Genomic DNA, 16,175 nt, shown 5'->3' on the forward strand with positions numbered 1-16,175 from the left:
TTTGTGTGCGACGTTGAGAGTGGCGGGTGAGGCGAGTTTGAATGCGAGGTAGCACGGGCGATCAGCTAAAGACAATGCAGACAATGCAGACGGATATGCAGTGCAGGTGCAGGTGCAACAAGGAAACGTTGGCAGAAATGTAGCGTGGTGGATTGTTGTTGCTGGAATTCGACGGGAATGCAGCGTGAAGGTCCACAGGATGGACGACTGGAAAACGGTGGGCGGACGAGCTGCAGATATGTTGCGGGAGAGGAATTTGATTAGACAAACGTCATGGAGATGCAAGGAGATGCAAGGAGATGCAAAGGAGAAGTAGCCGGGGTGCCAGAGCCAGGTCAGAGTCGGGATGACAGGACAGGCGGCAGCAGGCAAACAATGTGAGGACGAGCAAGAAGAAAAGTGTGGAGAGAAGGTTATCGAGATGGGAGTGTCTTGTGGCGGCAGCACTTATTTCTGCGTCGATGAGTGTGCCTGTCTGCTGTCTGCTGTCTGCTGCTGTCTGCCTACCTGGTGAGAATGGATTGGGCGGGGAGGCCATGAGAGAATGAGGTTTAGGCTGGCGTTGGGCAGCGGGCGGGCCAGTGCATGTCTCGGTGTGTAGTGGGCTCGCAGTGGTATTTTTAGCGGGTGCAGCGGGTGTCTGGAGGTGTTTAGTGGATGTTTAGTGGGTGCTTTAGTGTGCAGAGCGCTGTATTTTTTTCGAGTCTAGCGACTGAGCCCGCTGTAACTTCATCTCAGCGCATCGCCGCGCACGCGACCTTGACACGACTCACTCTGCCACCGCGCACTTGTAAAACTCGACAACAAACAAAGGGAGCCTGAGTCAAGATGAAGATGTTTGCCCAGGCCTACGTTGTGTATTCTTCAAATCCAGGAAATGACGACTCAAGTGAGTTGCGTGCTGGCCGCGCAGGACAGCACCCCGTCGGGCACCCCCAACCGCTGAAGACCATCACATCTCCTCTGTAATAAATAAATAGTAATAAAAGCTAATGTCAATATTACCTGCAGTTGTAATCTGTACTAGTGGCCGCCTCGTCGTGCCATGCCAAAAGTCCAAGTCAGGCCCCTCAGCCTACCAGCCGGCCGCGGTGGTTACATGTGCTTTCTTTTCAACTTGATGGACGATGAGGGAAAAGAAATTCAATCGTCCTCCATTGCCAATTGGTCGCGACACAAAACCCCAAAAGCAATGCCGGTGGCTGGCCAAGCGAGTTGCATCTGGTCTCTTGTCTCTGATCAGCCACACAGTCTACAGACATCAGCTTCCCGTCCGTCCACACCACCCCTGACCATATCCCCTGTCCTTTTGTCATTGCCTGCAGGGATCTCCTCCCTGGCAAAAGTCCAAGGTCGGCCCAGCAGCCTGGAGTTGGGCCGCGGAACCGGGTAAGCAGGCGGTTCAGCCTAGCAAGCCTCAACTCTAGTCGCTGCTAGCAGGCTGCGAGCACAAGACAAGATACAACCAAGCCTGGCAACCTGGTCAAGAGCGTCGACTCGGCTTTCTCACGCTTGTGCTGAGAAGTGATACTGAACAGGGCATCGCATGGACGCAGGCACAGCGCTAGCCATGCGCCGTGCCTGAACGCTCCCCGCAAGGCACCACCCAACATCCACAGGAATGACTTGCACCGACTAGCGAATCCGCCGTGTGACGGCCTCGTAGCCTGCAGCATGTGCCTGCGGCCTCTGACCGGTGCCTGCGCAAGCCCTGCGGGGGACACTTATGCACGATCCGATGCACGGCGCAGCCCCTTGCTCGGTCCTGGTGCCAATGCGACGCTCACGTCAAGTCAACACTTGCGACTAAAGGCATGTCTCTCCTCAGCCGTCGTTGCTCGTACGATTGGCTGGTCTCGCTTGCCAGCCAAAAGAAAATCTCGAGAAAACCTGCGCTGAGATTCCGCCCCATTGCCCCATTAGGCAGTTGGTTGTGGGAAAGCCGACGGCGTCCGACTAACGTGCTAGCTCGTCGCTCGCCTTGCAGCTGTGGCTGGGCTAACGCTGGTTGTTACTGGTAATAACTACTGGTACCCAGGTGCCAGGCTGCTTGGCTACTAATAAATAGCTGACTCTCACAGCAGATCAATGTAGCCGGCCGTGAATGCACTCGTCATGATCGACTTCATTTCCGAGCTGACAGTGTATCTGCATTGTCCCAACTAAACCGTAGAGTGTCGAAATACAGTTTACCTCGAAACAGAGGCTTTGTCGTCATTTCTCAACGCCCGTGTGCTGTCATTGTGACAACTCGCTTAGCAGTAAAGTTATTGCCCGTCCAGCATTCCAGCCAGCCCACGTCCCAACAACTCCTTGATATGATACCATCAGAAGAAATAACATCGTGCGCCTGCTCTTCAGAGGCTGGCGCCAAGTGTCGTTTCCGCTCCCAAGTCTCGTTTCTTCTTCCCCCAAAAAGCAATGTGCAAGCCACGGCCCCTGGTCCGTTTCTGTGGTGCAAGGGATCGGCCCGTGCCAACGTTGTGCGGTGGTAATTTCTTTTCCTGCGTCCGGAGCCTGGTCGCCAACAACTGGTCAAACCGCCCAGTGCCTCTCAAACTCTCAAACACGGCTCTTTACTGGTACGATTGGTAAACGCTGCTGTGCGCAACATCTGTGCGCTTCCCGTCATCGCCGCGACACCACAACCACCGCGACGCACAGTCGTATTTGCTTCTGCCATTGTTACAAACAGAGACCCCGGGTTTGCTTTTGATTGGCCCCCGCCAGTCGCGTCCAAGCACGCGTCAAATCTCGAGTCATCGGGGGCTGCTCATCATGACATCTCATCATGACGGCTCAATGGCCTCGCAAAGAAACGCAATTGTTGAAAATTCTTTACGTCGCAATTTCCCTGCACATGCCAATGCCGCGCCCGTCAACCCCGGCCTCTGACATGCCGGATGGGAGCCGCCCGCTTCCCCCAAATTAAACATAATTCTGTTACAACGCCGACGGGAGGCCAGCCCGAGCCAGCGCCCCCCTGCTAGTCTCGGTGGTCCTCGCGTGGCAGCCCTGGCGAATGGGACGCATCTAAATTACCCAGACGCGTTCTGCAAAGTCTGCTCTGCATATTTGTGCTGCTATACACCGGCTCCAGCAGTAATTTGCAACTTGTGCAGGTCCGGAAATGCACAGGCCCAAAGCAATCCACACGCGTAATTTCTGCTGCTTTCTTGTTTATCCCATGTTTCCGTTAGTTAGCGCATATCCTTATTACTGAAGAACGGTCGCTGCGTCTTCAGCCTCGGCGTTTCCGGCTGTTTGGTTTGGCGTCGCGCAGCTATGGACCGGGGCACTGTACGATGGACAAGGGCCATTTGTTCTAGCTTGCTTCGAAAGAAAACAAACGATTGTCAGCGAGTAATGACATCCGGGGCATCCCAGTATTGGGGACGGCTGTTGCGTCAGGTCTTGCTGACGTTGGCATTGCACGAATACGTCTATTTGAAGCCGAGGCATTCGGCGATGCAGGATGAGGCGTCGCGGAAGCTGGTCAGCCTTATCTAGGACGCCTGTCAGGACGCGGTGTCAGCTGCTTGCACATGGATGATGGATGAGGCTCTTTCAAGCAAAGCATTGGCAACTCCAGAACAAGTCTGTTATTATATGCAGACCGATATGAAGTGGCGCTGAATGTCTCCGACCGCACACAGACCAAGGCGCATACTGGAAATTGTCCGAGCCAATCTCGAGCAGATGTGGCCACATTTATGCAGTCCGATTCCTACAGTAATGCAGGTCAAGATAAATAACTCAGGCATTATATGTAAACATAAGATCATGCAGCTATCGAGTTCACCCGCTGAACTCGGTATCTTTCAAAACACATGCTCATGCTTACGAGTGATTTACCCTGCCCCAAAGCAAAATCAAAATTGCGAAATATTGTAAAGACAGTCTGAAATGAAGCAGCCACCTGTCTGCTTATTCAATACGACAAATCCTGTCATCTGGTTCACTCAGGCGAGCGGCGTCGCGAGCAACTACCCTGCACTAAGTCCCGCTCTGCTGCGGTTCCCTGCTCGCGTCCAGGGACCGATGTTTATTTAAAGATATAACTGTCTAGATGCTAGCAATTCAAATGACTACGTCCTGGCGCATTGCGTTGTTGCGAGAGAGCGTGGTGCCTTGCTTCTTGTGCAAACCAGAATGAACCAAGTGTCGTGACATGTAAATAACAAAATCCCCCACACTACTCGCAATACACGGGGAAAGAAGTCTCGGTACTGCTAAGACAGCCCATCTATCTCATCCAATATAGCTTTTGGACCCCAATCTCACATCCCGCATGTCGTTGCGCCAACCACCGGCCCCCAGATGCATGTCTCGCGGCGCAATGTCCACCAGTCGTACAAGACACGGCTGCAAATGAATTATTTTGTGCATGCGTGGATACAGGTTTGTTTTTGACTTGATTGGCAACGTTGTCTGCATGTCTCTAAAGTGGCAGGGACCCTATGCACGAGACAAAGGAAAGAAACTGCATGGCTGCCAGGTTTTTCTTTGTCGACAACGTACAGCACGATTTTCAGTTAGGAAGCCCTTTGGCTTGCATTCTGGATTAAATAAAAATAAACTGAGACTTGCGTAAAAAAGACCGCCTATGCCATGTGCCGAGACGAGATGCTTGTCACAACGCGCACCGCAGCAGCCACAAGTACATTTCCAACGCCCAAAACTGCGTATCACTCGCATGCAAAAAGAATTCCTGCAAATGGCAAAAAACATACAGCAGCCGGTGTTCGCTGGTCGTCACCGACCCAACTACTAATCTGCCGGTCAGTAGCTTGACTTCAGCGGAGCAAACGGGACGCGGTATTCTCTACTGCCTATGGCCGTATGTATCAGTGCAGGCGCAAATTCAAAATATATTTCAGGAAATCGTTTGTTAACAGTAAGACTTGAGCTTCAAAGTGAATGGATAAACGAATGATTCAACGGCACAGGGCCGCAGTTAGCACGGGCTCCCTGGAACCAATACAAGCCATCTTATAAGCCTAGATCATTATTTCGCCCACCTGCCCTTGTTTTCGCTTATCCAAGATTGAAAGTCCTGCATCTCGGGATAAATCTTGCGGCATTCTTCAACATCACCACCATACCCCTCCTTCTCAAACCAACGAAACATGTCACCCACTGTGTCCTGCAGGAAATACTTGACGGCGGATGCAATGGGGCAAGGGGCCAGCGGCATCGGCTTACCGACGGCCTTGTTGAAGATGGCTTCCGCTTCCGTGTGCGAGAGCTCGTCGCCAACCAGGGTCAGGGCCGCGTTCTTGTACTTGGCAGGGTCCATGAATGCCTGCGCCGCAAACCACCCGATGTCCTTGGTCGATACCAGCTGGAGCTTCTTGGTCCCCATTTGCTCCCACATGCGCCCAAAGCCACGGCCGTGCATGTCGTTGGTCAAATTGTCATAGAAAGTGACGGGCCGCAGAATGGTGTACGTCATTTTCTGAGGAGACGCTGCCGCCGCCGCCTCGAGGTGTTTCTCAATCTGATACTTGGCGGCAAAGTTCTTCACAGTGGTTGGGTTGGTCGGCGACTTGACTGGCCCGCCGCGGTCGCTGGACGAATACACGAAATGCTCAACTCCGTGGGCAGCTGCCGCGTTGACAAGTGCCTTGCCCTGTGCCTCCTCGTCTTCCGAGTTGACCTGCACGCTGTACACACCCCATACGGGCATCGCAGCGGACAAGATCTTGTTGAATAAAACATCGGGCTTGCCGGCGTCAATGGAGGCCACAGAAATGTTGAACTTGGAGGCCAGCTTCTGTGCCCTGCTGCTCGTCGCATCGCGGGTCACGGCAACAATGTTGAAGCCTGCGGCGTCGGGCTCTTTGAGAAGTGCATCAATTAGGGCGCCGCCCTGCTTGCCCGTCGCGCCTGTGACGACGATTGTTCTTCGGGACGACATTGAAACGGGTTGCGTCGTTTTTTAGGTTGCGAGTTAAAATGACTGGTTTACTTTAGTAAAACTTGGCACGCGCTGGGTACGGCATGCGAACTTATCAAGTTTCCGCGACCTCGGTCTTCGGGCTGATGTTGGCAATGAGGGGGATACTCAGCTCGGTGCGGCGTAGCGCTGTCCGCGCAGTGTTTTGTCATCTTTTACTCGCTTACGCTGTCTACGCCACCAACTTTCTGACACTCGGCTGCTTCCTCTTACGGCACGGCCGGCTGGAGCCGTAGGGCGGCGAATCAAAAGAGACTTTATGCTAGATGTCCTGCTATTCTAGATTAGTCCATCAGCACTAAAGCGACTGGCCTCGCAAACCATTTGTCACCGCAGGGCTTCACGTGCGCTTGCAGGATAGAAGAAGACGGACTGGAGACGGACTCTGTGCTAGATCGAAATATCTTCATTAGCGGCTCACTCGCCAGGATTGACTCGACTGGCGCGCCAAGAGACTCGGGATGTGCCAGTAGGTGACAATGCCAATTATCACTGCCGGCGCATCGGTTCATCCGCCTGAGCCGTGAGTTTCGTCATCTCGGCAGAAAGGTAGCGAGGCGTAGGCAACGGAAATGACATCTCCGCTCAATTGTATATAACCCGCGATCGGCTCTCTTGACAGGTTGTGTAATGCCAACTAGCACTACGCAATCGCACAATGCGGAATCAAGGTCATCTGAGTCTGCGAGGCGTCGCCTTGCAGGTGCTCTTCGCGGCCAATGCCGTTGCCCAAACCCAAGCCGCTGTTCAGGCGATGCCGCAGCCGACCCTGGCCATTCCCATGCCCTCGACCGTCATAGATGGAGTCGACTACAGCATCCTCAGTAAACTGGCCGCTCAGCTGCCAGCCGTGCGCACCCCAGAGGACTCGCATAACGCCAATAACATCGCAGCTCGTCGCCTGGACGCCAGTAGCTCCGGTGGCGTGGAATCGCGCGATGGCACCCTCAAGGTCCTCATTGTCGGAGACTCCATGTCGCAGGGCAAGGAAGGAGACTATACCTGGCGATACCGCATCTCGCAGTGGTTCCAGAGCCAAAACGTTGGAGTCGATTTCGTCGGCCCATACAAGGGCACCCGCCCGCCGCCTGAAACTAAACCCCCATCTGCGCCAGCGCTGAAAGGTGTCAAGGCTGCCGATGCCGGTGTCCTGGCTTCTGGCGGCTATGCTGCTGGCATATCCTTTGATAGCGACCACTTCTCCATCTGGGGACAGGCGTGCGCCGAGGATGTCGGCCTCATCCGCGACGTGGTCCAAAACGGCCAACCGGACGTCATGCTCGTCATGCTGGGCTTCAACGATCTCGGCTGGTTTTACAGCGACGACAAGGGCCTCCTGCACAATATGCAAACCTTCATCTCCAACGCCCGAGCGGCCAAGCCCAACATCAAGATTGCCCTTGCCAATGTGCCCCAGCGCACGTCGCTCGGCCGCGAGGACTTGCCTCAGAAGACGACCGCCTATAACAAGGCTTTGGTTGACGCAATCCCCAAGTGGTCTACTGATGAGTCTCCAATTTACCTGGTCAAGCTGCAGGAAAACTACGACTGTAACCTCGGCGGCTGTCCCGTGGGCTACGACGGCTTGCATCCCAACGCCAAGGGAGAGTACCAAATTGCTCGCGCCTTTAGCTTGACCCTGGCCAACGACATGAAGATTGGAAGCTCACCCCTCGAGGTCCCTGGCAACATCCCAGGCCGGCCCGTCGCTGTGCCCTCCAACTTTCAGGTCACCAGTTCGCCGCAAGGCGTCACTGCGACTTGGGACAAGGTCTACGGTACCTACGGCTACAATGTGCGCTCGCGCATCAGTGGATACACTGACTGGTCCGTTGGCAATGTTGCTATCAACCGCTTCGACACACACTGGCCGCTCGATGGATACACGTATGATATTCAGGTCCAGAGCGCCTGCGGCGACGGCTGTGCGGGTGACTGGACGTCCGTGGGATCAGCCGTGGCCAAGCCTCAACTAGCCTCGGGACCCAAGAACGTCGAGGTCAGCGACGGCGGCTCTGGGACACTGCACGTTACATGGGACTCTTCAACGGGCGATTATGCCGACTCTGTCAGCGAGTACTTTGTGCTAACCTGGGACCAGACCCAGCCCTGTGCCTGGATTGGTGGCTACGCCTACCAAGGTAACTCGGCCGTGGTTGATGGACTTGTTGATGGCCACGAGTACTTTTTGGCCATCACCGCGTGGAACAAGAACGGCGAGGGCTTTCCCAACGTGCTCCCCAATCGTGTGATTGGCGGTGGCACTCCGGGAACTCCTCCCGTGCCCAGCATCCAGGCCATCGACGCTGCCACCGCGCACTTGACGTGGAATGAGGTCCCTGGCGCTGCCGGCTACTACTTGTGGACGCGCAACGTGAATAAAGCCGGCGACGTGTCGGTCAGGCAGAATATTACGCGCAAGGGCAGCTGTGCCGATGTCGGCCTTTTGTTCCCCGGCGTCTGGAACTACGAATTCTGCCTGCAAGCCTTCAACGGTGACGACACGTCTCCCAAGGGGCCCTGCTCCACGGCGCCATCCCCCGTCAAGGGAGCCGCCATCCCCAGCTGTACCGCTGACGGAGCGAAGCAGTCGACCGGTTGTGCCTTTAACAACATTCCCACCTTTACCGACCCCGGTCCTGGCAGCTCCATGCCGACAACGACCAAGGGCCCCAGCAGCCAACCCACTCACTTGGGGCCTCATCCTACTGGTACAGAGTCAGTATTGACTCCGACAGATTCCATCCGGCCTTGGCAGACGGTGGACTGCGGAAACAATGCAGTTACCAACCTTGACCGTGAAAGCGGCAAGACGTTGTGGGACGCACTCGACACCACCAAGGCCTGGTCCGACGTGACATCTTTCTTCATTGGCGACACTGAGCGTCCGGAAACTACAGAGTTCACCGAGGACGTGGCCAGATTCTTCAACATCACCACAACCAACTGGGGGTGCCGCAAGCTCGAATACCACGGTGATCAGGCCTGCAAGATCCCCATCGGCTGCCCCGACCCCAACGCACCTGCAGGCTGGGTGATTCTCAACAGCATCGCCGGTATTGAGAGGACCATTTCCAACCTCGCTGGGGCCATCAGTGACTCTGAGGCCTCTGTTTCGGACCAGGTGGGTGGGATTGTCGATACGTTTGGCAATCTCCCTGACGGCAAGGTGGATGCTATTCTCGGCATGGTCAGCTTGGGTCTAGGCTTTTTAGCCGTACCGGGCTTTGGCGACTTGCTTAAAGAGCTGAACACTCTGAGACCCAAGGCTGGTGATGCGGCAGCTGGGCTGAGGGACGCAGTGACCAACCTTGCAGGCCAGTCTACCTCGATCGTCAAACAGACCGAGGCTGGCGACCCTACTGCCATTAGCGAAGGCAACTCGCTCAAGGAAAACGTGCAGGGAATCATTCGTCTCTGGGAAGACACGCTCAAGGCATACAACGACCAGCTGTTCAACGGATCGCCCGAGTCCATCACCTCGATTCTCCACATCATCATTGATGGAGCCACCTTTGCGTCCGAGAGACCGGCCACGATTGATCTGCAGAAGCAGGTCGAGCGCGCCATATTTCCGCAGCTCATCTACCAAGCATGGACGCTCGGCAAGGCACCCCCATTCATCCTGGACAGTGGCGACGACTGCAAGGCCGGAGACCCTCCTCCCAAGAAGACCCCTGCCAGCAAGGAGGGCTACGCTTGTGTCAATGGCAAGGCGTATTACCTGACCAGCGCTCCTGGCACGTACTATACCAACCCCAACTGCTACCAGCATCCCGTGACGCAGTGCACTCCGACGGGATACAAGACTCTTCCTGGTCAAAAGTCTATCGACGGCAAGAGCTACGGCAACATTACTATTCAGGACTTTGTCGAGGGGTGAGTTGTTATTATCAAAGTACATAGCCGTAGGCTAACCTATTAGGTCTGTCAATACGTGGAACTCTCGTGGACAACAGAACGGCGGAAGCAATGCCGATGACTTTGCCTCGAGTATTGTTGGTCAAATTTACGACAACCCTGGCGCCGAGTTTAAGATCCCTGGTGTCTTTGCTATTCCCGTCTGCAAAGACTCTGAGGCTCAATGTAAGTGGAATTGGTCTCATGGTCGAGCAGCTACTAATTTGTCTAGTTAACTGGAAAGAGGGTCGACGCTCGGCCAACTTTCCATGCAACCCTTCAAAGTAAGACTTCTAGGTAGGATTATACAGTTGATGTAACAATCTTTGCTTTATAGTTTTATGAAATGAGTAGTTTAATCACTGCTGTTACTCTATTTTGATAACTTTTGTGCAAGCCGCTACGTGTAAACGCCCGTGACATTCCTCAAAATGTAGCCACTAATCATGACCGTGAAAGTGGTAAGATGATATAAGATGCGCTCAACGTCGCTAAAGCCTAATCTTATTGACTTGTTGATTTCATAAACGAAAAATGAGATACCTATCTCTCAAGTGGTGCAGTAAGGATGCAGCGTTGCGAAGGGAAAGTAACGGAGGTGGTTGGGGAGCGACCTAAATTTGAGACTAGGCGGATGCTGCGCGTCGCCCAAGAAGGGCAAAGAACATCGCATAACTGCGCGAGATCAAAGGAGTGTTACCCAACAGCTTGCTATTTTCAGGCTGCTTAATATACTGCACGCAAGCTTTGCTTGTGGGCGCTAGGAAGCCAGCAACTCTGCTGACTTCCGTCTGGGCCGCTTGTCCAGCCGCTTATCACCACTACCAGTTAGCTGTGGCTCGGATGGCGCTCAGTAAGCAGTAACAACGAAATTGATAATTTATGAGCATCGAGGTATTCAACAATCAGTTGATTCTGATCCCAATATGGTGAGTCGGCATACTACTATTGGATGCATTATAGCCCACGTTCGGTGCGGGCGGCCATCTGCCTGACTGGACTGAGGGGTATGCTCGGAGTCTAGAGACGGATACTTTACCCAGAACTTGAAATGCCTAGCTTTATATGATCCCAAGTTCTTGAAGAAGATCACTTTCTTGTTTCAACATGGTTCAATTGACGATAATTAGCTGTAGCATGCATACGTCATAGTGAGTCGCATATTACGAGCTTGTCGCAGATTCGGCTGCCGGTAGTTGAGCGTAAGCCCGTCACGATGATGCTGTGATATGAAGGATTGTGTATAGGAAATGGATGAAGAAAATGTTCGTCGTTGATATTTCTCTGCATTAGCCAAAGGTCGGTCTCAACTGTTCTTCCTTACACCAATTGTAAACAATACACTTTGGTCAAATTCTACGAGCGCCATTTCGATTTCAATATTTTTCGACAGTCTACGATCTGCGACCGCAGACAGAGATACAGGCATTGCCATAGAGCTTACTTTTGCATTCTAACAGGAATATGCCGCGCAAAATTTGTGTCACGTCGGTCGACGGCCACACTGGCTTCGCCATCGCAGAGCTCATCTTGCAGCACAGAGACTTTTCGCGAAAAGTCGAAGCCGTTGTGGGCCTTGCGCTGAATGCCGATTCGGAAAGGGCACAGGAGCTGCAATCTTTAGGTGCGCAGATTGTGCAGCACAAGCCTGGCCGCGTCCGCGAAATGGTCAAGGCCCTGCAGGGCACTGGCTGTGATACCATTTGCCTCGTGCCGCCAGCACATCAGGACAAGTACGATATTTGCCGCGAACTGGTCGAGGCGGCCAAAAAGGCAGAGATTACCAACGTGTTGCTCCTCAGCAGCGCCGGTTGTGACTACGCGACAGCCGAAAAGCAGCCACGGCTTCGGGAGTTCATCGATCTGGAGACGCTTGTGCTGCAGTGCAAGGGCGATGCTAGCACGCCGACGGGCGGCTCACCATGTGTCATTCGGTATGCATGCACACTTCAACTGCACACAGTAATCTATAGAGATCGAGTTATTAACAATCTTGATACAGCGCCGGGTTTTATGCGGAAAATTTACTGCTTTATGAAAAAATGGCCAAGGAAGAGTCTACGCTTGCCTTACCCATTGGCGAAAATCACAAATTTGCTCCGGTTGCTCTCGGTGTATGTAATACCAATCCTTGATTTCTCATTTTGTTGTCTCATGTAGCATGCTCATCACACCAATTACTTAGGATGTCGCAAACGTTGCCGCCCATGTTCTGACGGGAAGCGGCAAGCACGGTTTTGATGATCGGCATCGCGGACAGATGATGGTCGTTACAGGTAAAGCCGGCCCCTATGCGCTACTACCTCGCAAACCATTCTAACTAATGACAGGCCCGTTGCTATGTGCAGGCGAGGAGCTCGCGACTGCAGCCAGCCAGGCGCTCGGAGCCGATATGAAATTTGAAAACATTTCAGAGTATGTACATGGCGCTCATCTGTGTGTGGTCCGTTACTCACATAATTAAAGGGCTGAAGCAAAGCGTATCCTCAAGTCTGAAAGTGACATTGATGCCTCGGAGCAGCAATACCTTCTCGAGTACTACAGCCTGGTCCGGGAGGGTAAGACAAATTACATCGCAACCACCGCCTTCCATGATGTGACTGGGGAGCACCCGACGGAGCCGACTGACTTTTTCACCATGTACAAGAGTGAAATGAGACCTAAAAAGGTAGCCAAGCGGAGCCACAAGTAGGTGATGCATTGAGAAAGACTCGTTGTTTTTCGGTGCCAAGTCGAGTTTGCTGAACGCCTGAATATAGGCCGTCAGGCCTCGTTTGATGGATGAACTGTTTTTTACTTGGTGTAGTTGACTTTGACACATCAATATATAACACACATTAACGGCTAATCTTCTTCAAATTGATACTCTGACGAGTTGAAATGTCCTCCACCCGATCCCGCGCCCATCCTCAATGTCGCAAACTATGCTTTCAATACCACTTACGGTGTTTCAAACATGTGATCTGCTATTGGTGGTTATGAATGGCGCCATGATCTAACCGTCTACAATACTGTAGCTATGTAAATAAATCGTTGGAGTAACATAGTGTGATGCTTTCGCGAGTACCATCGTTTTCTAGAGACATCGACGCCTACCACCTTGACTAGAGGAGAGGCCCGCCAAAGTCGATAATGGCACACAACTAGCAGGAACTTGACGAGGTACAGGAACCCTTCGGACAAGGGAACATATTGCACAAATAAAAGTAGCGGAATCCAAACCTCAACGTGAGTTTATTTGCCTTGTCGTTGAGTAGTGCTCCTGGAATTGTGGGCTCTGGATGGGGCTGGCTCGTCAAGGATGCAGCTGCGAGACCAAGGAGCAAGACCCCATGGTCGACGACGAGATTCCCATTTTTGGGGTGAACATGTGTGAGCATGCGTACTGCCTGCAGACTAGTCCTTATCTTTACAGTCATGATATTTCGTCAATGCTGATATGTGCTGATCTAGAGTACCTGAACGGCAAGGCGCCCTATATTGAAAACATCTGGAAGGTTATCAACTGGAAGGACGCTGAGCGCCGCTACGTCGGCGGCCGCGAAGATGTCTTCAAGGCTTTCAGATCGTCAATTTAATAAATATCGCCGCTCTGTTGACTACTTCAATAAATATTAGGATCCCGATATCCAAACAACAATATTGTAGGCTCCTCATCAATTCAAGTTCCCGTCCGCCACCAACTCACCTGTATCTGTCCGTCTCTCGTGTATACCACCCCGGCAATATCCCTCTCTCATTCACTCTCAGCCAACATTTGCCATTTACCCCACTGCGGCAAAGCATGAAATATGTCAATTAATGGCCACACGTGTCAATCTTCAATCAACAGACACATGTGCCCAAGAACAGTACCTTCAATCAATCTGTGCATGTGTCACAAGAAAGGACCTTCGACCAACGGGTACATGTGTCACAAAGACAGAATCTTTAATCTGTATAAGATTGGCGTGACCCCGGTATCAGAAAGCTACATTTTAAGACAATTTGTATCGAAATGTTGTCGATCGAAACGCCGATCGAAAAGGTGCCGATCGAACGCCACTTTCGGCGCCACGTTGGCACTTTTCAGTGCACGAAGCGAGGCTAACCCTATTCAAGGTGTATGGATGCCTTGCACATCACAGCATCTCAATATGATACTGAGTAAAAGTGTTACGGCTAAGTAGCGAGAGGTGTCACAAGCGGCGAGACCACGCTCCTTTGTATATGTGCATTTCGTCAGAGACGGAATGCAGATCTATGACTGGACTGCGTATATATAGACATAAAGATATCCAGAACTCCGTGAATTAATTGCTATCATCCTCATCAACGAGCTCGTCTTGCTACCCCATTCCCTTCTTTGCTCTCACAATGAAGCTCACCTCCACTCTCGCCGTACTTGGCGCTGGGTACGTTTTCTCTACTCAACGACTCACTCACTCTCTCCTTCTCGACTTACACCACGACAGCTACTGACACATCTACACAGCATCTCTGCCGTCTTTGCCAATAACGTGACCACCTCCGTGTACCACGCTATCTCCAGCACGCTCCCTACCGGCACGCCTTTCTCATCCCTGATTCCGCACAACGCTACCGCCCCTGCCGAGAAGAGCAGCTGCGCGCACCGGTACCCGAGGGGACCGTCGTCGGCACACCCTGGCTACCCGGTGAGCAACTCGACGAGCATCGCCAGTGATTATCTCACCGGTTCAGGCTCCGTGGCGAGCCACATCAGCAGCAGTAGCAGCGGCAGCAGCAGCGGCGGCGGCACGGCCCCCATCTCGACCATGGTCCGTTCCTCCTTCTCGGCATCCAGCGCCATACCCACCGGAACGTCTTCATCCTCCAGCTTTACTGGGGGACACTCGCAGCCGACGACCTTCATCACCAGCAGTCGCAAGCCCACCTCTGTCTCCTCGTCCCAGAGCTACCTGACCCCGACGCCCCTCATTTAGGGTGAAGAGTCGCCGTCCTACGACTAAACACTGCTGAGGTTCCAGCGAAATCTCCTCAAAAGAACACAAATGTGAAAGCAGACGAAAGATAGTACAAAAGGCAGCTTAGTAACAATCACAGATTATTTTCTAAAAGTATGTGTCTAGATGCCCATGAGCAGCAGAGTTTTGTAGATGTTAATCGTCCAGTACATATCCCTCAGTCCCCTCATCAGACCTCGCAACAGTGATTGAGCTTAGGTCCAGACCCTCGATTGTTCTCACATTAACTGGTTGAAGCGCCATGTTCTTGTGATATACTTCCAGCACAACAGCTCGTCTTTCCGGCGCAAGCTGTCAAAGACGCTCGGGTCCGGGCCGTAGATACTCCCGAATACAGACACCCCACAGTCCTTGCAATGAGGAGCGCCGCCATACCTTCTGCCGTGAATGTACTCAAAGGTGTGCTCGCGGCCGATCATGCGCACTTGATCTCGTGTGGGATAAACGCCTATATAAGCAGTCTGCCGAATGTGAGCGAGAATAAATGCACCGTATGCGGGATACGTACCCTGACACAAGAACTGCAGTTGTCTTCCTTCATTTCCTGCTCAGAGAGTGGAAAGAGGAGCTCAGCTCTATCCTTGCCGCAGTAACATGAGGCGGTTTCGTGCCCTTGGGGTTCGGACATGTATAATTTGGCTATGATCTCAAAATCTCTTTTCGGCTCGTTGGTGGGTTTCATGACCAGATTTGACCTAAGAGTGTCAGCCTCACGTTGCTGCAATTGGCACAGACTTACTCGAGCTCAAAAGGGTTTACGTCTTGGATGGCTCGGATGTTGACAGCGAACTGCCCAGCCATCGAACCACTCGTGTGCTGGCCAACAACCCCACTGGCGCAGTAATTACAAAACTAGTATCGCGCTTAGCGAGGCACCTCCCATAACGCTCCTCAGATTATTCATACCTTGTCTCGCAGCGACGTGGATTGAAACTCGGTTAGGCGGCTGTCGTCTCGTATCACGCAGAAAGCACCTTTCTCGGGGACTATCCAGAGGTATCCCTTCTTGGCGCACATGGCACAGTCGCAGGTGATGGCACCGGTGATTTCCGGACTGTCAATCTCACATCGGTAGCGACCACAGTGGCAATTGCCCTTGTATGTGAGAATATTTTCCGTCGCCATTCCGAGATTATGCAATATCTAATTATCGTGATCGATATTCTAAGAGGGGCAATGACAGTCTGAAGCCATTACCGCATTGTGAGCCTTATCCCGCATGCCCGCCGAGTTGTGGTACAGCGAGGCAGCCACGTTATCGCGTGGGCGGAAGGATCTGCTCCTTGCCGGGGAAAGGACGACAAGAGAGTCGGAGAAAGTCATCAAGGCCC

The 16,175-nt window shown here is 52.8% G+C and overlaps 5 protein-coding genes across 5 annotated transcripts; 3 read left to right on the forward strand and 2 right to left on the reverse strand.

The window, feature by feature from the left end:
• Window positions 1–5,008: 5,008 nt before the first annotated feature.
• LMH87_001180 (uncharacterized protein) lies at window positions 5,009–5,920 on the reverse strand (the record flags this gene model as incomplete). Its single annotated transcript, XM_056199215.1, has 1 exon — window positions 5,009–5,920. One exon carries the CDS (start codon window positions 5,918–5,920, stop codon window positions 5,009–5,011), a length of 912 nt encoding a protein of 303 aa, XP_056056084.1.
• Window positions 5,921–6,617: 697 nt separating this feature from the next.
• On the forward strand, window positions 6,618–10,147 carry LMH87_001181 (uncharacterized protein; the record flags this gene model as incomplete). The annotated part of the gene is made up of 3 exons (XM_056199216.1): window positions 6,618–9,838; window positions 9,885–10,045; window positions 10,092–10,147. 3 exons carry the CDS (start codon window positions 6,618–6,620, stop codon window positions 10,145–10,147), a joined length of 3,438 nt encoding a protein of 1,145 aa, XP_056056085.1.
• A 1,176-nt stretch (window positions 10,148–11,323) lies between these two features.
• On the forward strand, window positions 11,324–13,437 carry LMH87_001182 (uncharacterized protein; the record flags this gene model as incomplete). Its single annotated transcript, XM_056199217.1, has 6 exons — window positions 11,324–11,793; window positions 11,862–11,973; window positions 12,045–12,135; window positions 12,190–12,274; window positions 12,326–12,547; window positions 13,167–13,437. 6 exons carry the CDS (start codon window positions 11,324–11,326, stop codon window positions 13,435–13,437), a joined length of 1,251 nt encoding a protein of 416 aa, XP_056056086.1.
• Window positions 13,438–14,215: 778 nt separating this feature from the next.
• Window positions 14,216–14,802, forward strand: LMH87_001183 (uncharacterized protein; the record flags this gene model as incomplete). The annotated part of the gene is made up of 2 exons (XM_056199218.1): window positions 14,216–14,253; window positions 14,334–14,802. The coding sequence occupies 2 exons, from the start codon at window positions 14,216–14,218 to the stop codon at window positions 14,800–14,802; spliced, it is 507 nt and encodes a 168-aa protein (XP_056056087.1).
• Window positions 14,803–15,062: 260 nt separating this feature from the next.
• On the reverse strand, window positions 15,063–16,065 carry LMH87_001184 (uncharacterized protein; the record flags this gene model as incomplete). Its single annotated transcript, XM_056199219.1, has 5 exons — window positions 15,063–15,305; window positions 15,353–15,539; window positions 15,584–15,696; window positions 15,751–15,987; window positions 16,042–16,065. The coding sequence occupies 5 exons, from the start codon at window positions 16,063–16,065 to the stop codon at window positions 15,063–15,065; spliced, it is 804 nt and encodes a 267-aa protein (XP_056056088.1).
• Window positions 16,066–16,175: the final 110 nt, after the last annotated feature.

The sequence above is a fragment of the Akanthomyces muscarius genome, chromosome 6, assembly GCF_028009165.1.
Source record: "Akanthomyces muscarius strain Ve6 chromosome 6, whole genome shotgun sequence".
In the NCBI taxonomy this organism is placed as follows: domain Eukaryota; kingdom Fungi; phylum Ascomycota; class Sordariomycetes; order Hypocreales; family Cordycipitaceae; genus Akanthomyces; species Akanthomyces muscarius.